The sequence below is a fragment of the Marmota marmota genome, unplaced genomic scaffold (assembly GCF_001458135.2).
Source record: "Marmota marmota marmota unplaced genomic scaffold, marMar, whole genome shotgun sequence".
NCBI lineage: Eukaryota > Metazoa > Chordata > Mammalia > Rodentia > Sciuridae > Marmota > Marmota marmota.
This window is the reverse complement of record NW_026000223.1, coordinates 715,341-742,843: the sequence shown is the minus strand read 5'-3', so window position 1 is coordinate 742,843 and position 27,503 is coordinate 715,341. Positions and strand designations below refer to the sequence as shown.

Below are 27,503 nucleotides of genomic sequence, written 5' to 3'. Positions count from 1 at the left end.
TTTTTTTTTTTTTTTTTTTTACACAATACCTTTATTTTATTTAATTTTTTAATGTGGGACTGAGGATCGAACCCAGGGCCTTGCACGTGCTAGGCGAGTGCTCTACCGCTGAGCCATAATCCCCGCCTCCGTGGTTGTAAATTCTGAGATTGAAAAACTACTTGTAAGTTTTGTACCCTTGCTATTAGTATGACCTTTTTTTAATCAAAATATTTGGGTGAGGTACTTGCTTTTGACTTTTAAAATGATGAATCCAAGACTAAGCTGGGATTTGGGAATAGTTCTCTAAATTCCTTTTAAGACTGATGTTTAAATTATACTAAATTGGAAATTCCTTAGGGACAGGGATGGGTTCCTGTGTTTGTATGCCTTTCATTATCTTAACAAAGTACCTTGCTCAATAATCATTTGTGAAATGAATGGAACTAGTGGTGAGTAGCTATGAAAGGCTGACTGTATTGTTAAGTGCTCAAGTTCAAAGGGAAAAAGGGGATTAGGAGAAAGGAAAAATCTCTGTTAATTATTGCCATGCACTTTGACACTTTAGTGCAGAAAGACCAGAACTCTGTCTGTGGAGAAGGCCGATTGAGGGATGTCACTTGAAGTTCCCCAGTTTTCATTTCAACTAGTAATAGTACTTGATCCCTCTCACCTGATCTCTCTCACCTTATGCACTGCCTTACATTTTTCTGTTTTCCTTCTTCCTTGTTTATATCCGTATCATTGTGGCATGTGCTGTCATTGCTGGTTCTTCTGGTATTAATCAAGAAGGGGCTGACCCATTTTTAGATTCGTTAGGAATGTGAATACACTGAGAGATAACCACTTTGGAGGAAAGCAAAGGACCATCAGCCTTTTATTTTCTGCCTTGTTGAGTGCCTGACCTTGCTCAACTCATCCTCCTATAGCAGCTTATATTTCCATCTGACCGTTGACATCTTTGGAAAGTCATCTAGTCAGTAATTTTTAATGATGTTACATTAGGGCTTTTTTTTTTTCTTCTTTTTTTTTTTGGTAATGGGGATTGAACTCAGGGGCATTTAACCGCTGAGTCACATCCCCAGCTCTATTTTGTATTTTATTTAGAGACAGTGTCTCACTGAGTTGTTCAGATCCTCACTTTTGCTGAGGCTGACTTTGAACTCGTGATCCTCCTGCTTCAGCCTCCTGAGCTACAGGCATTACAGGTGTGTGCCACCATGCCTGACTAGACCTTTTCTCAGACTAACTTTTGGTTTTGAATTACAAGGAAGGGTGTAGGTGGTAGTGAATATTTGAGAAGATAGAACCAATAGGTAGATACGGGTTTAGATTCCTTCAAGCATTACAGTTATGTGGGCTATACACAGTTACAGTAATAAACTAATATGGGCAGTGATTTCCAATCAGGTGTAGGGAGAATTGAGGTTTTCTGTTCATGTATTTGTTCATGTATTCATTTCTTAGATTGATGAAGACAAAGAAAAAAGATAGATTTATAAGACAAAGATCCCTTCAGGGAATTTACCGTATGGTGGGGAACACCAAATGTAGACAGTCAACTGCAAAGTGGGGTGGCCTTGTCTTAACTGCTGCAGGTTATAACCAATTAAAGTAGTTAAGAAAGGAGATGGAATTCTCACTTCTGCCTGGGAAGATTTCTGGAAGGAGACAGTATCTTTCTGAAGATTCAAGAATGAGTATTATTCTTGGACTTGGAAGGGTCTGGGGCAAAGACATAGCAGGGTATGTTGTGTAATTGAATTTGGAGCAAATGTACTCTAATAGATCCAAGAGATGGGAGCTGATGGATAGGTAGTAATTTAAAAAAAAAAAAAATTTTTTTTTTAAAAGGTGGATTTTCTGGAAGTAGTCAACAGTGAAAGGGTTTGAACAAGAGAGTGGCACAAATGGTCTCGTGGTAAATGATATTATTAAGAAATATCCCAATTAAGATTGATTCTCCAGCTAGTTCCTTCCTAAATAAAATTCATTACTATAATTTTAAAGCTTGGTAAATTTTTATTTTTAAATTGTTTTTACAGTGCTAGGGATTAAACACAGGTCCTTGGCTCTACCACTAAGCAACACCCCCCACCCCCAAGCAGTGGTTATTTCTATTTATCAGAATTGTTTGTTTCTAACTGTTTTATTCTTGATCATTCATTTAGCCAACATTTTTTGGTTTTTAATGGTACTGGGGATTGAACCACGGATAATTTCCCATTGAACTACATCCTCAGTCCTTCTTATTTTTTATTTTGAGACAGGGTCTCTCGCTTAAGTTGCTGAGGGCCTTGCAGGGTTGCTGAGGCTGGTCAAAGTTGAAATCCTCCTGCCTCAGCCTCCTAAGTCACTGGGGTTATAGGTGTGCACCATCACACCCAAGAACAATATTTTAATAAAACATAGGAAGCATATAATGCAAGTAAAGATAGGTCTTTGAATACATCTAGCTTTATGAAACACCATACCCCCTATTTTTGCTTCATTAAAGATTGGATTTACATATACCCTGATTGAAATGTGAGAGGTATTGTTTTGTCCAACATCTTCACTTTGCTAAGGAACACATATAAACTAAAATGTGGTTGAAAATAAAAATTAGTTTTGTCACCAGAGAGGGTACTTGACAGATGTTGCAGAAAAGAATTTCAAGATGTGTCAGAGGCACAAGTAGAGATTTATTTAAGACTTTCTCTAGCAGTGATTATTTCTATTTAGCCCAAGTACAGATTTATTTATTTATTTTGGAAGCAAATTTACATTCAAGGGAGAATGCAGCCTCTCTCAAGAGTAGAATGCACTTTTTGGGGTCTCAGATGCTTTTTTTTTTTTTTTTTTTTGGTTTTGACTGGGGATTGAACCCTGGGCCTTGTGCATTGTGAGGCAAACTGATGCCATATCCTTTCAGCCCCTTCAGAAGCTTTGAAAGAAACTTTGTGAGGGGTAGATATGGGAAGATATGTGGAAATGCCATCAGGCTGGTCATTATAAGACAGTTCATGGTGATCAGTCAGTGCTCAGGATCTTTGATGTTGTCTCCATTAAATTATCTAAAAATACATGTGTTAGTACAGTGCACAGGACCATTTTCATTTTTTAAAAAATTTTATATTTTATTTAGAAACAGGGTCTCACTGAGTTGCCTAGGGACTTACTAAGTTGCCAAGTCTGGCTTTTTTGAACTTACTAGCCTCCTGTCTCAGCCTTCTGTGCTGTTGGGATTGCTGGTATGTGCCACTATGCCTGGCTACATATTTTTTTTTTTGAGACAGGGTCTCGCTAAGTTGTTTAGGACCTCGATAAGTTGCTGAGGCTGGCTTCAAACTTAGGATCCTCCTGCCTCAGCCTCTGGAGTGGCTGGGGTTACAGGTGTATGCCACTACACCTGGCTGTCCTTATTTTTCTGGATCAAGCAAAAAGTGTGGTTGTTATGGGTATAGTGGCACACACATGTAATCTTAGCAGTTTTGGGAGACTGAGACAGGGGGAATGCAAGTTCAAGTTCAGCCTGGGTAATTTAGCAAGATCCCATGTTAAAAAATTAAAAGGGCTGAGGATGTGTAGCTCAGTGGTAGAACACCCCTGGATTCAATTCCCAGTACCCTCCAACACACACACACATACACACACAAAATGTGGCTGGCGGGGCACAGTGGCACACACCTGTAATCCAAGCAACTCAGGAGACTGAGTCAGGAGGATCACAAATTTGAGGCAAGCCTCAGCAATTTAGCAAGACCTCAGCAACTTAGACCCTGGCTCAAAAAACAATCCCCCCACCCTCCCAAAAAAGAGTATGGTTATATGTATTAGGATACATGTTAAATATGGGAAACTGAAAGATATCATCTGTTTTTTTTTTTTTCTAGAATTCCACTACCAATTAACTTATTTTTGAGGACAGGAAAAAAATATGTGAGATGATCTATGAATTCAGTTTTCTTTTTTTTTTTTTTTTTGAAGGAGAGAGAATTTTTATTTATTTTTTAGTTCTCGGTGGACACAACATCCTTGTTGTATGCAGTGCTGAGGATTGAACCCGGGCCTCATGCATGCCAGGCAAGCGTGCCACCGCTTGAGCCACATCCCCAGCCCCTGAATTCAGTTTTCAAGTTTCCAAAAAGTGAAACCTAATGCTTCTCTTGTGATCACATGAAGACCAAAGAGCAATGCAGAGCTTGCCCAAAGGTGAAGTAGAACCTCTGGGAGCTTATCTTTGAGGCTGTTCTCTGCCCACGCAGACTTTGGGAGAGTCAGCTTGGGGAAAAGCCCTCTCTGATTTATTGCTCCTTTGCTGCAGGGCCATAGGAGCACATGCTTCTGTATTCTTGCTAAGTATACTGATTTTGAGATAAAGAATAGCTGGATTCCTGTAGGACGGCCAGTAGTTCTCACCTGTGAGAGTAAGGGATGATGGAGGCACAGAGCCTTCTGATTACTAAGTTGTTATGAACTGCGCTGTGCAGCTCCTACTAGAGAAGACTACAGAATGGGGGTAGGGGCATCAAAGAGGGCTGAGAAATGAGCTGCTCATTGGATTATGGTTCATTTAGGCTGCAAGCAATTCCTTAGCAATATGCAAGGCATAATTGAACTTGAAGGTCGTAGTGTCTACTTTGTTATTGTGACATCTCCCCTCCATAAGGCTGAATATACATTTCTAAATGTAACATCCTAAAAGGACCTCAGTTTATTTATTTTTATTTTTATTTCTTTGGTACTAGGGATTGAATCCAGAGGAACTTTGCCACTGAGCCACATCTCCAGCCCTTTTTTGTATTTTATTTAGAGACAGGGTCTCACTGAGTTGCTTAGGGCCTCACCAAATTGCTGAGGCTGGCTTTGAACTCACAGTCCTCCTGCCTCAGCCTCCCTAGCCACTGGGATTACAGGCATGTGCCACCACACCCACCCCTTTTTGAGACAGAGTCTATCTAAGTTGCTCAGGCCTTGCTCAATTGCTGAAGCTGGCCTCAAACTTGCAGTAATCCTTCTTCACTGTGCCATGCTAGACCTCAGTTTAAAGTAATGCTGTCCATCAGTTCCTTCAGGATTGACAGGTGTCCCTTAAAATCTGAAAGTTACCCTAATTTGTTTTGTGGGTTTAGAATTCCATAAGTGGAATCCAGCTGTATTCATAAGTGTTAAGTAAAGGAGTGATCATAAGGGTGGAGAAGTTGGAGTAGGCAACACCTATTGTTAAACTTTGGCTGATTTGCCTTACTGTTTACTTTTTTGCACAGATTTAGTGAAATATTTCTTTGCAGTCTGCCTCAGAACCCTTTTAAAACTCTGCAGGTCCAGAAAAAGAAAGATTATCTCTGAATCTCTCAATGTCTATATCTTTCATCAAACATGTTTGGAAAAGAGTGAAATTGAAGAAATGATATGGAAATACTAGTAACTGTTTTCATTCAGAAGTGGATCCAGTCATCATTATTTTTCTTTCTTTTTTTTTTTTTTTTTGGGTGGTTAGTGGGAACTGCTTACCCATTAGTGCTCTANACAGGTAAAGTGCTTAGGATTTTGCTAAGTTGGCTGAGGCTGACTATACTTGTGATCCTCCTGCCTCAGCCTCCTGAATTGCAGGCATTATAGGTGTGCACCACTGTGCCCAGCTCCAGTCAGTCACTATTAATAACCATTTATTCACCATTTATTGCAACATAAGACATTAATTAGGATGTGGGATCCCAGATTCTTTCTTTTTTGGGAGATGGGGGGCAGGAGATAACAGGACAGATATCATTATAGTGGGTGTCAGACATTCCAGAAGAGTTTGATTTCACCAATTTCTTTCTGGGTCCTCCTGGATGCCCCAGAGTTGCAGAGTTGATGGTTCCTGGGAGGTTCAGTTTAATATCATGTTTTGCTAGTGAATGAAGTATTGAGCAAAACCAATTTTAGCTCCTACCTTTGTTAATGAATCAGTTCATTTTCCTTTTTTTTTTTTTTAAATCATTGCTGGGGATTGAACCCAGGGCCTCATGCTAGGGAAATGCTCTACCACTGAGCCATATCCCCAGCCAAGCTAGGGATCATCCCTTTTGATCACCAGTATATTCCAAGCCCTTAGAACAGTTCTTGCACATAATAGGTACTCAATATATATAGTTGTAGAAAAAAATGAGTTGATGGGTCACTAGTACTTTGCTTCATAATTGATAACTGGTCCTTCTTTTTAGGTACTGGGGATTGAACCCAGGAGCACTTTATCATTGAGCTATATCCCAACCCTTCTTTTTTTTTTTTTAGTTTGAGACAAGGTCTTTATAAGTTGCTGAGGCTGGTCTCAAATCCATGAGCCTCCTGTTTCAGCCTTCCTGGTTGCTGAGATTACAGGTGTGCATCACTGCAATGAGCAATTTTCTAATAGTAGCCTGCAACTAGATTTTAGGTTGTAAAGAAGGAAGACAGGAGAAAACTAGAGGCAACTCTGGTGAGGTTTGGAAAATAGAAAGCAGGAAGGAAATTCACTTCTGAGCACAGGAAACATGTGTGGCAGGTGTGATTATAAATTAATTTATTATTCTTTGCACCAGAGTGATCGATGTGAAAATTTCCCTATCTAGGCAAAATTGAAAGTCAGCATGCCAGCCTAGGAAAGAGAGTGAATTCCCTGAATTTTGCTACTTGCGCATGTTCTATTCGTACTTGGAAGGTCTGTGTCCTCGCTGGGATTCAGTGCTGGTGTGTTCATTGCACAGAAGGATTCTGGGATCTTCCTATAGCTTTTCGTTGGTTAATGCCTGGTGAATGGAGGTTTCATGAGGTGCTATATGCCTGGGGAGGGGGTTTATCACCTTTGTGCACCGCTGGGAAGCCAAGGCCCTAAAAACCCAGTTCCCCAGTCTGGGAGGTAAACTCCTGGCAAAACTTGGTCTGTATCAGATAGGGAGAACTCTTTATTGCCTCTCTTCCATATGTCTTGTGTGCAATGTGGGAAGTCAGCAGGCTGCATCAAGTATAATTCAGTTTCATTGTCATCATCAGATATATCATAAATTAGAGATCAATGCTTTACATAATCTCTAAACTCAAAACTTTTGTAATATAAGTGTTGCCATTCCCATTTTATGGAATAGGAAGCCACTCAGATTTAGAAACTTATCTACCTACAGTCATTGAGTGGGAGAGCTCAGAGTCAGACTACCTGATGAATTCAAGGCCTTGCTTTCTGACAACCTCATGCACACATCAACTAGAGAAGGGGGAAAGGAATAGGGAGGCGCATTGGGAAGGAATGAACATGACTGGACATAGCTCTTTATCCTGGCTTCCCTGCTGTGAAGGTAATTAAATGTGCTTTTCAGGGTTGGGGATATAGCTTAGTTGGTTGCCTTGCATCATCACACAACCCCGGGTTCAATCCCCAGCACCACAAAAGAAAAATATATTTGAGCCAGGCACAGTGGTACATGCCTGTAATCCCAGCGGCTTGGGAGGTTGAGGCAGGAGGATCTGGAGTTTAAGCCTGTCTCACAACTGCAAGGCACTAAGCAACTTAGTGAGACCCTGTCTTTAAATTTTAAAAAAAGTACAAAATAGGGTTTGGGATGTGGCTCAGTGGTTGATTGCCCCTGGGTTCAATCCCCAGTACCTACCCCTACAAAAAACATGCTTTTCATTTCTTAAAGTTAAAGAGGCAGCTTATGTCCTGTTGCCATGGGAGTTTAACTTGGTCTCTAAAGCCAGCAGAAACCCTATTTCCAGGAGTTGCCAAAGTAGGACCAGTGGCATTTCATGGTCTTGGCCTTCCTTTCAGCCATATCCCCAGGACTTGAAGTGTGCCAAGCTGGAGCACAGATTGTGTGATCCAGCAAGGTCATGGTTTTCCACCACCCTTTTCAGATTTCTGACCCAGTGCTCTGTGGTTTCAGGGAATGGAGTGATTCTTCTGCTGACCCTGTAGTTAGTATCTTGGGTAAGCTCAGGGTCTTTCTGGTTAGAACTGTAGACTACAGGGGAGCAGTGCTTTTCCATGCATAATGCCTGGCAGAAGTGGGTGCTTTATCCAAACTTTGAAATGAATGAGTGGCTGTAAGTTAAAAAGCATTTAGAGGGCTGGGGCTGGGGCTCAGCGGTAGCGCACTTGCCTGGCATGTGTGAAGCACTGTGTTTGGTTCTCATCACTGCATATAAATAAATAAAGGTCTATCAACAACTAAAAAAAAAATAATAATAATTTTAAAAAATTAGAAACCAAAAAGGCAAAAACTTCTAAAACAATAAATCTGTCATCTAGTCAGCCATCTAAGTCAGGCCATCTTGACCCTTAGAAGAAGCATATTACAAACTTTAAAAAAAAAAATTGCTTTAAGCAAGGCAAAAACTGATGATAGGTCAGAGTATTTAAGAATATCTTAGTAGTTTAGTACTCTGTGACTCCTTGAATTGCTTTTTTATTTTTTTTTTTCCTTTTAATACTGGGGAACAGAACCCTCCAGGAGTGTTCTACCACTGAGTGACATTCCCAGCCTATTTTATTTTATCTGTTACTGGGGTTTGAACCCAGAGGGGTTTGATCACTGAACCACATCCCCAGCCCCTTTTTCTTTTCTTTTCTTGTTTGTGGTGCTGGGGATTGAACCCAGGGACTTGTGCTTGTGAGGCAAGCTCTCTACCAACTGAGCTATATCCCCAGCCCAGCATCTTTTTATTTTAAAACAGGCTTTCACTAAGTTGCTTATGGCCTTGCTAAGTGGCTGAAGCTGGCCTTGAACTTACAATCCTCCTGCCTTAGCTTCCTGATTACTTTTTGAGACAGGGTCTTGCTAAGTTGCCTAGACTGATCTTGAACTTTTGATCCTTTTGCCTCAGCTTCCCAGATTGCTGTGATTATAGGTATGCACTACCACACCGTGCCTTGATTGCTTTTATGAAGATTCCTGGGAAGCTGGAAGAGGGCAAGTAGTGTGCATTTCTTTAGTATACCAAAATCATCTCTGCTTTGGGGGAAACTGGTTTTGGAGTCTGTTCAAGACTTTGGTGTATGTAAGCTATAAACTGCAGGTAATAGCTACCGCTCTTCCTCTTTCTGTAAGTGGCCTGAGGCGATCTGTGAAAATGGTCTGATACTCTCTTGACCTGGAAAACGCCACAAAATCATGCAAATCAAGAGGTTCAAATCTTGGAATTCACTTTAAGAACACCGGTGAAACTGTGCAGGCCATCAAGGGTGTGCATATCCAAAAAAACCACCAAGTATTTGAAAGATGTCACTTTAAAGAAACAATGTGTCCCATTCTGGCATTATAATGGAGGAGTTGAGAGATGTGTCCCAGCCAAACAGTGGGGCTAGACACAGGAACGGTGGCCCAAAAAGAGTGCTGAATTTTTGCTGCACTTGCTTAAAAATGCAGAGAGTAGTGCTGAACTAAAGGGTTTAGATGTAGATTCTCTGGTCATTGAACATATCCAGGTGAACATAGCACCCCAGATGCACCACTTACAGAGCTCATGGTTGGATTAACCCATACATGAGTTCCCCCTGCTACATTGAGATGATACTCACTGAAAAGGAACAAATTGTTCCTAAACCAGAAGAGTAGTTTGCACAGAATAAAAAGATATCCCAGAAGAAACAAAAACTTATGGCACAGGAGTAAATTCAGCATAAAATAAATGCAAATAAAAGTAAACCAAAAACTGCAGGGCATAAAGGTATGGATCAAAGGTCCAGGGAGTACTTTGTCCACCAAATGAACTAGAAAAGTTAAATCCGATGATGAAATCACCCCTGTTAAGGAACTGGGATTATTTTTCCCAAAGGATTTCAGCTGCCTTTCTCTGCTGTTAGCATTTAAGAAAGTCCTGTCATCCTCCTTAAGAATGGCTCATTCTGTTTGTCCCCATAAATTGTCAGTTACTTGGAGGATGAGAAATAGCATATCCTCAGCTTAGTCAGATGGGTGTACAGTCATAAATTGTGCTAACTGCTAATATAAAATATTTTCTGAATAGCATGTCTGCACGTTGGTATGGGTCTTGATTCTTTAGTAGGTTTGAATTCTGCACCCTTCTCTAGTCATATGGTTTCCTGCCTTTGTTGCTTTTTTAATATGACCTCTCATATCCCTTTGGGTGGGGAGGCCAAATAATGGTAGGAGACCATATAGAATCATAACTCACTCATTTATAATTTTACATCATATAATAATGAATAATGGAATTATAATAGATTTATACTAAATATGCTGATAACAAATAGAATTTAGAATAGAAGAATGGATTACTTTTCAAAAAGACTACCTCTTTCAAAAGTAAGAGATCTTAATGAGATTTGGGTACTGTCTTTGAATCTAACATGTCATAACAATTGCCCTGGTGCATACAGTGTGGTTCAGCCTTCACAACAGAAGCATACCTGGAAAGCTTTAGTTACAAGAGCTGGGCCTGTATCCTTGGAGCATACAGAAAGCCAATGTAGTTCCTTATGACCATCATCATCAGTTATAAGCACCTGATATAATTTATCTAGAAAGTATTCACTTTCATATTAAAAGTTATATAATGAACAAGAGGGAACAAAGAATCACTTAACCTAAATGCTACTTCCCAAATAAAATTATTTTGGTTTATTTATCTAAAATAATTATACAAGTAATGAATGACTATTTACTATTATAAAAAGCATGCAGAGTGAAATATGGAATTTTTCTTCCTTCCTAGAGATAGCCCCATTGACTGCTTGGAATATAGCCAAACTGTGTTTGGACATATATACAGTAATTTATGCTCAATACCAATATGTTTTGAGGAATGTGTTATTTAGTTTCATCACTGTAGATATCATAGAGTGTACTTAGTGATATTATTGCCATCTTAGTTTGTATAAGTACACTTGGCAATAATATCATTAGGATATAAGCGACACTAGTGTATACACAGTTGCTGGGCTGGTGGTGCAGGCCTGTAATCCCAGCGACTTGGGAGGCTGAGGAGGATTGCAAATTCAAAGCCAGCCTCAGCAAAAGCGAGGCGCTAAACAACTCAAACCCTATCTCTAAAATACAAAATTAGGGCTAAGGATGTGGCTCAGTGGTCAAGTGCTCCTGAGTTCAATTCCTGGTTACCGCCCCCCCACCCCCCCAAAAAAAGGCAAAACACCATTACATGATGTGTGGCTATATGTACATACAATTATAAATACAAATTATGCCATGGAACAGCTATTGTTTTCTTTATTTTTACCACATTATATTATAGAGTAGTCCCCCATCATCCACAGTTGAGTTACTCATAGTCAACAAGAAAGGATAAGTACAATACAGTAGATATTTTGAGAGTAAGAGAAAGACCACATTCACATAACTTTTATCACACTATCAAAATTGTTCTATTATCAGTTGTTTTCTTATTGTGGCCAATTTATAAATTAAAACTTTATCTTATGTATAAGGAAAAACAGCATATATGGGATTTGTTTGGTACCAGCCACAGTTTGAGGTATTCTGTAGGTCTTGGAATGTACTCACTACTGATAGGGGGAGCTACTGTGTCTTAGAATTCAGTGTTCCATAACAGTATGTAGAAATCTACTTTATCATTTTGAATGATTGCAGAGTATTCTGTAGGCTCGGTGTGCGGTAATTTATTTACTACTTCTCTTCTGATGGATAGTTAACTCTTCCCAGTTATACATTATGACTATGCTTCAGGGAACATCCTTATACATTTATCTTTTGGGGCACATGAACAAAATATGTTACCATTTCTCTAGGTTACATTCCCCAAAATAGAATATCTGGACCAAATGTGATGTGCTTGTTAACATTAGTTATAGTCAATCTTTTATATTTTTGGGGGGATGTGGTACCAGGGATTGAACTCAGGGGCATTTGACCACTGAACCATATCCCCAGCCCTATTTTGTATTTTATTTAGAGACAGGATCACACTGAATTGCTTAGCTCCTTGCCATTGCTGAGGCTGGCTTTAACTCATGATCCTCCTTACTCAGCCTCTAGAGCCACTGGGATTACAGGCATGTGCCTCAGTGCCCAGCAATCTTACATTTTTACCAATCTGATGAGAAATATCATTTGGGTTATTTCCACCCTATTTCCCAACACTGGGGATTGAACCCAGGGCTTTCCAGTCAGTACTCATAAGGTTAAAGGTTATCTGAAATACACATCAGATAGCCAGTCTATACAGAGTTTATAATTTGTCCTTCAAAAAAGTGAGATCAGCATAGTTTTCCTTCTACAAGCAGCTCCTCCCCTAGGGTACACAGAGTAGTTAATCATTTAGTTAAGCCCATATTTCTAACTTAAGGCCTTGTAATCAAAGTCCTAATTAGCTCAGTTTAAAAAAATTTAGGAAGTAATCAAAAGAAAATTAACTGATATGCACAAAAATGTGTGTATAAGGATGAACACTGCATCTTGTTTATAAAGATCCTTGTGCTGAGTGTGGTGTTCAGGCCTGAAATCCTAGCTATTTTGAAGACTGGGGCAGGATGATTGAAAGTTTGAGGCCAGCCTCAGCGACTTAGCAAGACCCTGTCTCAAAAAGGACAGGGGAAGGGCTGGGGTTGTGGCTCAGTGGTAAAGCGCAAGACTTGCGCGTGTGAGGCACTGGGTTCGATCCTCAGCACCACATAAAAATAAATAAAGGTATTGTATCCATCTACAACTAAAAAAATATTAAAAAAAAAAAAAAAAGAACTGGGGGTGTAGCTCAGTGGTAAAGCACCCTTGGATTCATTCAGTCTCCAGTACCTAAAAATATAAAGATCCTTCTGAGGCATTTTTTTTTTCTTTTTTCAGTACTAGGTATTGAACCCAGGGGTACTTTACCACTAAGCTATATCCCCATACTTTTTATTTTGAGATGGGGTCTTCTAAGTTGCTGAGGCTGGCCTTGAACTTGAGATTCTTCTACCTCAGCCTCCTCAGTCACGGGAGTTACAGGTATGTGCCACTAAACCCAGCTGGAAGATATTTTTCTGTAGCCTCCTTATCTAAATAGTTACCTTCCTAAATATCTGGTGGATGAACTCTTAGAACTGTTTGTTTTCCTTTGTGTGTTGACTATTAGAATACTAAGAATCAAGGCTTCATAGTAGGGATGAATCTCGTTATTTTGGCCCTAAGGAATAAAATGTCATTTTCTACTTGTGGTTTTAGCAGAGGCCATTCTAGGTGTTTTATCCATATATTCCAGAGTAAGATTTCCAGAAATCCTCTAAGACAGCTGCTCAAATTATCTGATTGATGTTTTTTCCTTTCTTGCTGACCCCTTCTCTTGAGAAAATGCTAAGTAAAGATTTTCTACTTCATCATATGAGGAAAATAATATTATTATCTTTTCCTACTCTATGATAGAAAAAAGGAAGTAGCCGTACAATCTAGTGACTTAGAACTCAAGGAAAAAATTATTTGGAAAAACAAGAGACCCAGAATAGCCAAAGCAGTCCTTAGCAAGAAGAGTGAAGCAGGAAGCATCACAATACCAGACCTTAAACTATACAACAAAGCTTATTGTAACAAAAATGGCATGGTATTCGCACCAAAATAGACATGTAGACCAATGGTACAAAATAGAAGACACAGAGGCAAATCCACATAAATACAGATATCTCATACTAGACAAATGAGCCGAAAACATACATTGGAGAAAAGATAGCCTCTTCAACAAATGGTGCTGGGAGAACTGGAAATCCATATGCAACAAAATGAAACTAAGCCCTCTCTCTCATCATGCACAAAAATTAAACTTGAAGTGGATCAAGGACCTAGGAATTAGACCAGGGACCCTGCACCTAACAGAGGAAAAAGTAGGCTGAAATCTTCATCACGTCAGATTAGGCCCCGACTTCCTTAACAAAACTCCTAAAGTGAAGAAATAAAATCAGGAATTAATAAATGAGATGGATTCAAACTAAAAAGTTTCTTCTCAGCAAAGGAAACAATCAATGAGATGAAAAGAGAGCCTACATTTTGGGAGCAAATTTTTACCACATCCACATCAGATAGAACACTAATCTCCAGGAAATATAAAGAACTCAAAAAACTTAACACCGAAAAACCCCAAACTACCGAATCAATAAATAGGCTAAGGAGCTAAGCACACTCAGAAGAAGATATACAATTGATCAACAAATATATGAAAAAATGTTCAACATCTCTAGCAATTAGAGAAATGCAAAAATCAAAACTACTCTAAGTTTTCATCTCACACCAGTCAGAATGGCAGTTTTCATCTCACGCCAGTCAGAATGGCAGTTATCAAGAATACAAACAACAATAAGTGTTGGTGAGGATGTGGGGGGAAAGGCACACTCTCACACATTGCTGGTGACACTGCAAATTGGTGCAATCAATCTGGAAAGCAGTATGGAGATTCCTTAGAAAACTTGGAATGGAACCCCATTTGACCCAGCTATCCCACTCCTTGGTCTATACCCAAAGGACTTAAAATCAGCATACTATAGTAACACAGTCCACATCAATGTTTATAGCAGCTTAATTCACAGTAGCTAAACTGTGGAAGAAACCTAGATGCCCTTCAATAGATGAATGGATAAAGAAACTGTGTTATATATACACAATGGAATACTACTCAGCATTAAGAAAGAATAAAATTATGGCATTTGCAGGTAAATGGATGGAGTTGGAGCATATCATGCTAAGTGAAGTAAGCCAGTCCCCAAAATCTAAAGGCCAAATGTTTTCTCTGGAAAGTGAATGCTGATCCTTAATGGGGGAGGGCATGGAAAAAAAATGGAGGAACTTTGGGCATAGGGGAGGGGCATAAGGAGAGAGGGTATGGGGCAGGAAAGATGTTGTAATGCGATGGACATTATTACCCTAGGTACATGTATGACTGTACATATGATGGGACACTACATTGTGTATAATCAGAGAAATGAAAGTTGTACTGCAGTTGTGTACAATGAATCAAAATGCACTCTACTGTCATATATACCTAATTTAAATAAAGAAAACGAACTCAAGAAAGTCTTATTTGATGTTTACAGTTCCTTTCTTGCAGGTGCATTTAATGGTTTGAGTTTCATTTTCTTAAAGTATGTTTCTTTTTTCCCCCTTAGGTGAATGTTGGATGTGTACCCAAAAAGGTAAAAATTTTTTTCTTCCTTCTATACTCCTTTTTCATGCTTGGTAAATCATGATCGGAACAAGGACATTTTCAAATATATCATTTAAAATTATTTCTGTGAAATAATTTTAAATGAGAGAAACCAACTAAAAGTGGCTTAAAAAAAAAATACCACGTTCATGATTTTTTGGTCCTGATATCTGTGGTGTAGTTTTCATTGAACTCATTTCTCTGTTTCACATAGAGGAAAAATTGCATCTTTTATTCCCAAAGTTGCCTCTTGCTTATGGTTGCAAATAATTTTATGATACATTTGAATGCACAGTTGTCCCTCAATATTAATGCAGGATTGGTTCTAGGACCCCTGAGTGTACCAAAATCCATGGATGCACTAGTCCCTTATATTAAAATGGTGTAATATTTGCGTATCCTCTATAAACCACTCTTCTGTATACTTTTTTTTTTTTTTTGGTACCAGAGATTGAACCCAGGGGCCCTTAACCACTGAGCCACATCCCCAGCCCATTTTTTAAATTTTACTTTGAGATGAGGTCTCACTAAGTTGCTGAGAACTTGCTTTGAACTTACAATCCTTCTGCCTGAGCCTCCCAAGTCACTGGAATTGCAGGTGTGTGCCAGCATGCCTGGCTCCCTCTGTATACTTTTAATCGTCTCTAGATTACTTATAATACCTAATAAAGTGTAAATGCTTTGTTAATAGTTGTTAAAATTTTCTTGTCATTATTCCCTAAAAAATGACAAGAAAATTCTGTAAATTTCAGTACAGACACAATTTTCTTTTAATATTTTCCATCTAAGGTTGTTTGAGTCCACAGATGTGTAACTTCTGGATACAGAGGGCCAGCTATTTGTTTATTGGGTACCAGGGATTGAATCCAGGGCAATTAGCTACTGACCCATATTCCCAACCCTTTTTTTTTAACTTTTTTATTTTGAGACAGGGTCTCACTAAGTTGCTTAGGGCCTTGCTGAGTTGCTGAGACTGGCTTTGAACTTGCAATCCTCCTGCCTTAGCTTCCTGAGCCACTGGGATTGTAGGTATGAGCCATCATGCCTGGCCTGGGCTTCAACTTTAAATTGGCAGCTTTCTGATGTCCTGTAAGCAAATGTGGTATTCTCATCAGTGACATGCACTCCACTGAAATTTCATTTCAGAAAGATTTTCTGAAATCCATTCCTTTGGTAAGGTAGGTTTTTAGGAAATTTGCTCTTTGGGACACTGTTTCCATTATTTTCTTTCCTTTTAATTGTAGATTTAAAATTTAAAAAAAAAATTATGATAATAGACATCAAACCAATGGCCTGTGTATTCTAGGCAAGCGCTCTACCACTGAGTTTCACCTCCAGCCCTTAATTCCAGACTTTAGAGTCTGTTCTACTTGGGGTCATGGATATATGAATTACATAAATTAAGTTATACAGTGATTTTATGTAATTTAAACCTAATTATGGCAATAAGTTCGGTGTTGACTAGTGCTACCTCATTATTTTTAAAAATACCACTGGGCAAATACTGCATAGGAATTTGAATTTGTAATGTCTTGTTCCCATATTTTATTTCACTTATCCCTTCTGATCACATCTGGTAGATTTTTGTTTTTTATTTCTGTTGGGCTCTACTGATTTCAGTGCTTTGCATTCTTGAGCATCAGTTGGTAGTTGCCTCTTATTTTGTAAAACAGCCTGAAGTCTAGAGTAACTCCCCTGTATCAGAAGGGCAGAGTGAATCAGCAGTAGAGGAGCAACCGGGGGTTGGTGGCCCCTACTGCTATGATTAGATCTGAACCAAAAGGCCTAAAGTGGTTCATACAGAGGCACCCTCTCCAGAGGGTGCATGATGCTGTCACATAGTACATAATACAAACTGGAAGCAAAATATTTGTGGTATTAGTGACTCTTTCATGTGCATTAAGATCAAGAATAAAGCAGATAAAATGGTTAATTCTATGTTACATGAGTTTCACCTGAGTTTAAAAAAAAAAATCAAACAGTCCGTATTTTTATGAACATTGACAATCTTTTAAAAATTTCTTTACTGATTGACTGTATTTTGTGTGGTACTGGGGATTAAACCTGGGGGTGCTTTAGCATTGAACTTTGTCCCTAATGCACCACCCCCTTTTTAAAAATATTTTTTAGTTGTCAATGAACCTTTATTTTATTAATTTACATGGGGTGCTGAGAATCGAACCCAGGGCTTCACACAAGCTAGGCAAGTGTTCTACCGCTGAGCTACCACCCCAGTCCCCCTTACTTTTTATTTTTATTGTGAGACAGGGTTTCACTAAATTGTTGAGGCTGGTCTTAAACTTCATATCCTTCTGTCTCAGCCTCCTGAATCCCTGAGATTATAGTCATGCGTACCATGCCCAGTGCCCAGTTCTCATTTTAATCATATTAAGTGCAGAGGGACAAAGGTACAAAGAAGGCATTTTAGGCTGTCCAAAGATGTAGTCTAAAGCTTGTCTTGCAGAGAAAAATGGTGGTTTGTTATCTAGGGTTCTTAATGCCAATTTGAATCTCATTAAATTGATATTCATTTGTCATAAAAGACCTTTACAAATGACTGACTGCATTCCACAGTAGGTGCAGTCAACCTTTGTATTACAGATGTGTGATTATGTACATCCTTCTAAGGGCATGTTTGTAGTTACTGACTACATAATAGAAATTTGTTCTCTTAGAATTTTTAGTCCTTGCTGGATGCGGTGGCACATGCCTGTAATATTAGCGACTTGGGAGGATGAGGCAGAAGTATTGTAGCTCAGAGCCAGCCTCAACATTTTAATGAGGCTCAAAGCAACTCAGCAAGACCTTTCTCAAAAAAAGCTGGGAATGTGGCTTAGTGGTTAAGTGCCCTTGGGTTCAATCATCAGTGCCCCCTGCCCAAAGCAAAAAAAAAAAAAAAAGGAACAACAACAAAAACTTTATTTCATAGCTTTTCTTCTGAATTACTATCCTGTAAAGTTACAGATGCATTCCATTTCCTGGAATTGAATCAAAAGGACAAGGCGTACAGAAATCTAAAAAAAACTTAAAATAGGAATATAGGGGGCTGGGGTTGTGGCTCAGCAGTAGAGTGCTCGCCTAGCACATGTGAGACCCTGGGTTTGATCCTTAACACCACATAAAAATAAATAAATAAAGGTATTGTGTCCAACTACAATGAAAAAAATAAATATAAAAAAATAGGAATATAGCGAATGATAAATTTAAAAACTTTAAAGAAAAAACTATTAGGCTTGTAATATTCTGCTTTCATATTATTTATTATAAACTCTATTACTTAACAATATTGGTTATATTGGTTATAATTTGCCCAATATTTCAGAAGCCTCACTGTCCAGTCCATTTGGTCATGCTTCTGAACTTTCATTCTTAGTGTGTTTAGTTTTGTTTTTAATTTCAAGGTTAGTTCTTACCTGCTGTCACATAGTTACCATTCATTCATGACATCTTTCTTTCTTCAGGAGTCATGTACTACTATTTTGGGTACTTTTCTTTATAGGTAATGTGGAACACAGCTGTCCACTCTGAATTCATGCATGATCATGTTGATTATGGCTTTCAAAGCTGTGACAGTAAATTCAATTGGGGGTAAGTATTAATGCTCAAAGGGTTCAATTTGCAAATGTAGATTTCTAGTAACTTAAGCCTAAACTTGGGGAGATATTATTGTGGTAAAATATGTACAATGTAAAATTTACCATTAAGTACATTCCAGTGTTGTGCAGCCGTGATCATTCTGCATTTCCAGTACGTTTCCACCATCCGAAACAGAATTCTTTACCCATTAAATGTAACTCCTCATTCCCCATGCCCTAGCCACTGCTACCTCTAGTCTACTTTCTGTCTTTATGGCTGAACCTATGCTAGGTTCTTCATAGAGTCATATAATGTCTTTGCTTTTATGTCTGGTTTATTTTGCTTAGCATAACATTTTCAAGGTTTATTCATGTTGTAACCTGTATAAATAATTCATGCTCTTTACTGTGCAGTAGTATCCCTTCTATATTTTATTCAGTTACCTGTCCATGGACTATTGGGTTATTTCTACTTTATGGTTGTTAAGAATAATGCTGCTGCAAACGTTGGTGTACAAGTATCTGTTTGAGTCCCAGTTTTCAATTCTTCTGGGTCTATACCTAGAAGTGGAATTGCTGGATGATATGGCAATTCTATATTTAACTTTTAAGGAATCACCAAAAAATTTTTTTTGGTGGAGGAAGATACTGTGGATTTATCCCAGGGGAACTTAACCACTGAGCTTAACCACATCCCCAGCCCTTTTTATTTTTTTATTTTGAGATAGGTCCTAAGTTGCTTAGGGCCTCTCTTAATTGCTGAGGCTGACCTTGAGCTTGCAATCCTCCTGCCTCAGCTTCCTGAGCCACTGGGATTATAGGCGTGTGCTTTTGCATCTGGATTGCCATAAACTTTTGAAATCATTGAATTTTCACAAAGTTTTAGCAAATCTATTCGCTATTTATGTTTCAATAAACATTTTTGAGTGGCCACCATGTTCTATGTGCTATGCCAAAGCAACTATCCTTGATTATATGCAGAAAGAAGCCCACATACGTGGATGCCAACTGAGCGTTCTCCATGGAGTGGAGTAAGGATTCTCAACACAGAGGAAGGCAGGTGGTCACAGGGAAAGGACAGCTGTCTTCAGAGATATTTATTCACTTCATTTTTATTGAGAGTCTATGATTTTCTGCTTACGGGTGTTGGGACAGTTCTCTGGCTACTGAAAGGAAAATCCTGTTTCTCAGTACTGACTCAGGTTTTGTTGCAGTGTTATAAAAGAAAAGCGGGATGCCTATGTGAGCCGCCTGAACACCATCTATCGAAACAATCTAACCAAGGTGTGTATGCTTTTTTTTGTTGTTGAGAATCAAACCCAGGGTCTTGTGTATGCGAGGCAAGCACTCTACCAGCTGAGCTATATCTCCAGCCCTGTATGCTAGGTTTTGAACTTAGAAAAGGAAGGAGCTGTTTTTTGCTGGAGTAGGCAAGTAGGTGTGGCCAGGCAAAAATGTATCTTCATATAGTGTGTTTGCCTCTGGCAAGTATATGTTGTCCTTTACCTTTCTGAGGCTTTTTCTGCCTTAGTGCTTAGATGTTATACCTCCTCCATGCCAGGCCATACTAGTGACATTGGTAAATTACAGGTCATCCAGCCTTCCATTTTCTTTTTAGTATGGAATGCTTCACAGATTCATATGTCATCTTTGTACAGGGGTTACATTAATCTTTTCTGTTCCTATTTTAGTACATATGCTACTAAAGCAAACACCAGCTCTCCTTTTTCTTTTTAAAATGTATTATAGTTATGCCTAATTGTAGAGTTCATTTTGGCATATTCATAAATGCATGTAACATAGTTTTCTCCATTTCAATCCTCAATTCTACCTGCTTCCCTTCTCTCCTCCCACATCCTTTTACTGTACAGCATATGTCCCATCATCCTTCCTTTGTCTTTGTGGTTTCACTTTGCAGTTTCTAGGAGATTTACATATTTATATAGCTTAATTTTTATTCAGATGACAGTAGATTCTGGGTTTTTTTTTTTTTTTTTTTTTTTGAGTATTATACCTAGTAGTTGGGTTTATTCCAAGAAAATCATATAGCATCAAACAGTAGATTCTTGTTGCTGTTTGAGCTGCCCTAATCTCAATAGTGACATGTTTATAAACCAATGTTTTTTGTCTTTTGCTACTAGGCATTGAAGCCAGGGCACTCTACCACTGAGCTACATTCCCAGTTCTTTTTATTTTTTGAGACAGGGTTCTCATTGAATTGCTTAGGACCCTGCTTAATTGTTGAGATTAGCCTTAAACTTGGAATCCTCCTGCCTCAACCTGTTGAGTTGCTGGGATTATAGGTGTGCATGACTACACCTGGCTCTAAACCAGTTTTTAAGGTGAATTACTTCTACAGATGGCTAATCTCAAATACTTTTATATTGGTTCTTATTATTTGTTGTATTTGATTATTTATTTTAAAAATATTTTTTAGTTGAGATGTACACAATGCCTTTATTTATTTATTTTTTATGTGGTGCTGAGGATGAAACCCAGTGCCTCACACTTACTAGGCAAGTGCTGTACCACTGAGCCACAACCCCAGCCCTGTATTTATTTTTTGGAGGAGGATATTTAGATATTTTCTTGTAGTAATTTTTCCCCCCCAAGTGGTCCTGAGGATTGAACCTAGGGCATTAAGCAAACTAGGCAATTGCTTTACCACTGAGCTACATCCCCATTCCCAGAATATATTTTCTGACCTTAACCCCCAATTTAGAAGGAAAGATACTTGAGTACAGTTCTGTATCTACTAACTCCAAAGGATTTTAAGGCTCTCAGACTTATATTTATTAGAGATACAAAATTCTATTACTAAAGCACCTACATCAAAATTTTAATTTTTAAAATTTGTTCTAAATAGTATACATGACAGTAGAATACATTCAACTTATTGTATACAGATGGAACACAACTTCTTATTTCTCTTGCTGGACACGCTGCGGGGTTATGACTCATTCGTGCAATCATACATGTACATAGGGTAATAATGTCCATCTCATTCCACCATCCTTCCCATCCCCACACATCAAAATTTTTAAGTGGAGCTAGCTGAAATACTTTTTCAAGAGATAGGAAAATTACCAAGAAATCCAGCATTTTTAAATACTTATAAATCTTGATATGAAATAGAACTTACTGTGACTTTATGATCAAGGAATTGTTTATAGCTTTCCCTCATAGAAAAGGAAACTTGCTGTCCAATATCTTAGGAAATGAAAATTCCTCCAAACTGTGTTGTCTGAATTATTACTACTCAGCTCACACTCCTTTTTCTCAAGCACCTCATAGGAACTTTTTATTCCTGAAGAAAGGGTGTTCTGGAGGCTTGTGGGTTTTGGCATTGATTTTAATTCAGCTTGATTAAGCAAGGCACCTGCAGGAATAGACCTGGAGGGGTAGTTGGAAAAGAGGAAATAGCTCAGTTCAGAACTAGACATGTTCCAGAATGTTGATACATTCCATTGTGTGATCATACTTGCATGCCTCCATTATCCTTATTTAGTCACCTGTATTCGCAGGCCAATACATGTATCATGACTGGCAGAAGCTTGCCAGCCTTCTCAAATTGATGCCTTGGCATAGATGATGTTAGTAAGAGCAAATCAGCTTTTAGTTTTCAACTTATTATTATTTTAAATATTTTTTTAGTTGTAGTTGAACACAATTCCTTCATTTTATTTATTTCTATGTGGTGCTGAGAATCAAACTCAGCGCCTTGCATGTGTTAGGCGAGCGCTCTACTGCTGAGTCCACAACCCCAGCCCCTTAACCTTTATTTTTTTGTTTTCCTCTTTCTTCTTCCCTTCCTCCAGACACATCATTCTTCAATCTCTCTCACTGTAAGGAAGACTTTCTCCCTCAGTGCTTCCTTTCTCCTCCTCTTCCATTTCTTCTTGAATTTCTTATTTTATGCTTTCAGTATCTAATGGCAATCCCTTTACTTGAGTATCAGTTAGCAGTCAAGAACTCTACATAAACGCAAGAAACAGAATTGTCTTGGTATTTCAAACCAAAAATCACAAGTTTTACTGGAGATACGGAAGAGCTGATATGTTGCATCAGGTGTTTTTGCTTTATCTTAAGAACAGTCTAATGTTGTTATTTCTTCTTCAGTCCCATATAGAAATCATCCATGGCCATGCAGCATTCACATGTGATCCCCAGCCCACAGTGGAGGTTAATGGGAAAAAATACACAGCTCCTCACATTCTGATTGCCACAGGTGGTGTCCCCTCATATCCTCATGAGAGCCAGATCCCTGGTGAGTTCAAAGGCAAATAGTTATTAACTATTTGGAGGGGTTTTCCATTGCATTCAGAATTACAAACTAGGCCATGGATATGCCTATACCAGTTTTCTCTTTTTTTTTTTTTTAAGAGAGAGAGAATTTTTTAATATTTATTTTTCAGTTTTCGGTGGACACAACATCTTTATTTTATTTTTATGTGATGCTGAGGACCGAACCCAGCGCCCCGCGCGCATGCCAGGAAAGCGCGTTACCGCTTGAGCCACATCCCCAGACCCCAGTTTTCTCTTAAGAAAGGCTGTGAAGCCAGGCATGGTGGTGCAGACCTGTAATCCCAACGGCTAGGGAGGCTGAGGCAGGAGGATCACAAGCTCAAAGCCAGCTTTGGCAAAAATGTGGCACTAAACAACTCAGTGAGGCCCTGTCTCTAAATAAAATATAAAATAGGGCTGGGATGTGGCACAGTGATCGAGTGCCCCTGAATTCAATCCCTGTACCCTCAACCCCCGCCAAAAAAAAAAGAAAGACTATGAAAAAAGTCTCTGTAGAACCTAAAATTAATTGGCTAAGTGGTAGTTAGTAAAGAGGAGAGGAAAGAGATTTCATCCATTTCAAACTATTGTAGCCTCAATCTTAGCATGTATAGATTGTTTCTAGTCTCTGTTAGAAGTGTTGCTATTTATAAGGTACAAATATATTGACTGAAGGGAGAGAGATCTTGTAAGGATGTAGTTTAACTAGTTAAGTAAGCCTGTTTTTTTTTTTTTTTTTTAATATTGCAGTCCCTCTTTTCAAATTTAAAGCAACTTTTTTTTTAAGAGAGAGAGAGAATTTTTTTAATATTTATTTTTTTAGTTTTGGCGGACACAACATCTTTGTTTGTATGTGGTGCTGAGGATCGAACCCGGGCCGCACGCATGCCAGGCGAGCGCGCTACCGATTGAGCCACATCCCCAGCCCATAAGTAAGCCTTATATACATCTTTTTGTCTGTAATATGGAGATTATAAAAGAAGATTAAATTAGGAATCTCAGAGATGGCCCTATCTACCTTTGCAGGTCTTTTGGATGGTGAGCATAGTTTATGCCACTTTTTTATGTTCCATGGATTGGTGCCATAAGACTCATTACCATCCTGAATTTTATATGGATCATTCTGAAGAGAGGATCCATAAATTGTCACCAGCTTTAAAGTATTCATGCCAGGCCAAGTGGCACACACTTGTAATCTCACCTACAAGAGGGTCACAGGTTCAAGACAACTTAGATGCTGTCTCAAAAATAGGGCTGAGGATGTAACTCAAAACACTCCTGGGTACTATCCCCAGTACCCAAAACAAAACAAAGTGTTTGACCCCTAAAGGTAAAGACAATTACTGTAAAAGATATGAAGATACCATTCTCAAGTAGATTAAAATTTAGTTGGGAATATTAAACATAAAATATATTAGACATAGAACATTCAAATAATCACAAATGAATATATTAGACATGAAATAGTTAGACATATGTTAAATAGAATTAGAATATTAGACATAAGTATCCTTGATAGGTATAGTTTCTAAGATATAGAAATATATACATATATGTATATCTATATACATATATGTGTGTGTGTGTGTGTGATTTTTTTTTTTTTTTTTTTTTTTTTGTCTATATGTGTGTGTGGTACTGAGGATTGAACCCAGGGTACTTTACCACTGAGCTATGTCCCTGGCCTTTTATTTTTCATTTTGAGACAAGTTGTTTAGAGCCTTGCTAAGGTGCTAAAGTTGATCTTGAACTTGCAATCTTCCTGCCTCAGCCTCCTGAGTTACTGGGGTTACAGGCATACACACCATGCGTAGCCTAAAAGTAAAATAAAGCAAATGCAAACAAAGTGTATGAAGATAAGAATGGTGTGAAAATACATTGTATACAATCAGTGACGAGAAATTGGGCTATATATGTATAATATGAAATGAATTGCATTCTGCTATCATGTATAACAAATTAGAATACATAAATAATTCAATTAAAAATAAATAAATAAATAATTTATTTAACCCTAAAAGAAAACAAATAATTTAGAACATAGGAAATCCAGGCATTTCTCACTCCCAATACTGTATGGCTTACTCTTTCCTTAGAACCTCAAAGTAAAATAATATAATATAATATAATAAAATAATCTCTTATTCAAAAAAATTTTTAAAACATTTATCAATTTATTTAAAATATAAAAAGTAAGCCAAGTGTACACCTGTAATCCCAGCAGCTCAGGCTGAGACAGGAGGATCTCAAGTTCAAAGCCAGCCTCAGCAACAGCAAGGCACTAAGCAACTTGGTGAGAACCTGTCTCTAAATAAAATACAAAATAGGGCTGTGCCCATGAGTTCAATCACTGGTACCCCAAAAAATAAAAATAAAAAGTAATAAATCAAAAAAAATAAAATAAAACAAAGCAAATACAAACACTAAATGAAATGTTCTAATACATGATTGCCAGATAGTGAGGTTTTAAGTACTCAGAGGCAGGCCAGATTAGTATGGGCTGGGATGAACCAGGAAGACTTCTAGGGAATTGTGCACACAAACTGAATGTAATGTGCTGAGGAAGAAAAGAATCAGTGGGTAATAAAGATGTCTTTGGTGGACATTGAAACAATTCAGCCAGTTTTTCTAGCACTGACATTCTTGAGGCAAATACTGTGACCTGAGACTGGAATTGGGTTGGGGCCAATTTATGGGAACTTATTAAGCCAAATAGTGGAATCTCTAAATTTATGATAACTGACAAATGTTAATTTATAAATATTATAGTAACAAGATCTCAGTGATTATTTATTTTGGGGTACCAGATATTGAACCCAGGGGTACTTTACTACTGAGCTACATCCTCAGTCCTTTTTATTTTTTATTTTTAGATAGGTCTCACTAAGTTGCTGGGACTGGCCTCAAACTTGAGATCCTCTCCCAAGTCACTGATTACAAGTGTGTACCACCACACCCAGCTCAGTGATAATTTTAGAAACAAATGGGACAGTGACTTGAAAGGGACAGAGAAGGATATAGATCAGCTAGAAAACTTGTAATTCCCAGTACAGAAGATTGGGTATGGTTTTTACCAGAAATGTGATGGAAATATTTCAATCTTACTTCAAGTAACTATCTTTTAAGACAGTTACTTTTCCCCTGCTGCAATGCCAGGGATAGGAGAAGAGAATAGGCATAAAAGACACAGCAGAAACAGAATCAGGCACTGTATCTATTGATTTCAAGACACGTTTTTAAAAATATTTATCACCTCTGAAAAGATGTATCTTATAATCATGATGCTTGGGTTCTGTGTGTATGTATCTGTGTGTGTGTATTTGCTTTTATATATTATAATTATTTTTTGATTGTTTATGATGCTTGGGATTGAACTCAAGGCCTTGTGCATGCAAGGCAAGCACTCTACCAACTGAGCTATATCCCCAGCCCTATAATTACTTTTTGCAATATTGGGGATTAAGTCATTGAATCCAAGGACACTTTATCACTGAGCTACATACCCAGCCCTTTTGATTTTATTTTGAGACAGGGTCCCAGAGACTTTAGCACCTGGCTAAAGTATTTTTTTAATATTTATTTTTTAGTTGTAGGTGGATACAATATCTTTATTTCATTTTTATGTTGTAATGAGGATCAAACCTAATGCCTCACATGTGCTAGGTGAGCATTCTACCCCTGAGCCACAACCCCAGCCCTGGCTAAAGTAAATTTAAAGTTAGTTAGCTGCCGTTGCTTCTAGTTCTAGAAAGAAATTAAAAGTGTTGATTCACAGAAGACTTAGTGGACCATTTTCTAAGTGGAAACTTTAACAAACTTGACAAAACTGTGTGTTAACTGAAAAACTGTTTGGTTCTTGCATAAAATGCTGTGTACAAGAGAAAGTGCAGTCTTGTGTGATCAATATTGTATTTTCTACATAGGTGCCAGCCTAGGAATAACCAGTGATGGATTTTTTCAGTTGGAAGAATTGCCTCGGTAAGTGGACTTCACCTTAATGGTCCCTTCTTCCACAGTCTTGCCTGAGAACTTTGCCTCTTCCTCCCCTTCCCAACCATTTATAGTGTTTTCTAAATTCAATTTTTCTACCTTTTCTCCTTTTCTGTCCTTGGGTACCTCATCCACTAGTACTCCTCAGTAGGTCCTTGAAATCTTATATGCTTTTGGGCAGAGGCCATTGTAGAATGTTAAGAACTCAAATCAGATACAGGATAGTATTGAAGACTCAATAATATAAGTCCTAAAACTCTGGTCAGAGGTTGTAGCTCTGTGGTAGAGCACTTACCTAACATGTGTGAGGCACTGGGTTCGATTCTCAGCACCGCATACAAATAAATTTAACAACTAAAAAAATATTTTAAAAAAAGAAAGACCTAAAACTCTCTTCAGCTTGATATGGCATCAAGTCATAACATCTCTAAAGTAATTGACTCTGGATTTTTCAAAGTTAGTACAGAGGGGTCTCCATAAAAGATGGCTCTGTTGGTCTCACAAAAATATATTTTCTGACATCTGACATTGTTCTTGTTCTTTTTTTTTTTTTTTTTTTTTTTTTTTTTTTTT

General features: G+C 38.2%; 1 protein-coding gene and 2 pseudogenes across 1 annotated transcript in view; 2 read left to right on the top strand and 1 right to left on the bottom strand.

Annotated features, from left to right (window-relative positions):
- Gsr (glutathione-disulfide reductase) overlaps positions 1 to 27,503 on the top strand; it is a 58,352-nt gene that overhangs the window by 10,611 nt on the left and 20,238 nt on the right. The window contains exons 2-6 of the mRNA XM_015501237.2: positions 15,044 to 15,070; positions 18,581 to 18,669; positions 19,871 to 19,940; positions 22,776 to 22,923; positions 26,864 to 26,918. Of these exons, the coding sequence (XP_015356723.1) occupies positions 18,584 to 18,669; positions 19,871 to 19,940; positions 22,776 to 22,923; positions 26,864 to 26,918 (359 nt within the window). The 5' untranslated portion in view covers positions 15,044 to 15,070; positions 18,581 to 18,583. The remainder of the gene's footprint in view (positions 1 to 15,043; positions 15,071 to 18,580; positions 18,670 to 19,870; positions 19,941 to 22,775; positions 22,924 to 26,863; positions 26,919 to 27,503) is intronic.
- Positions 9,052 to 11,011, top strand: LOC107155362 (annotated as a pseudogene).
- LOC125613231 lies at positions 20,270 to 20,367 on the bottom strand (annotated as a pseudogene).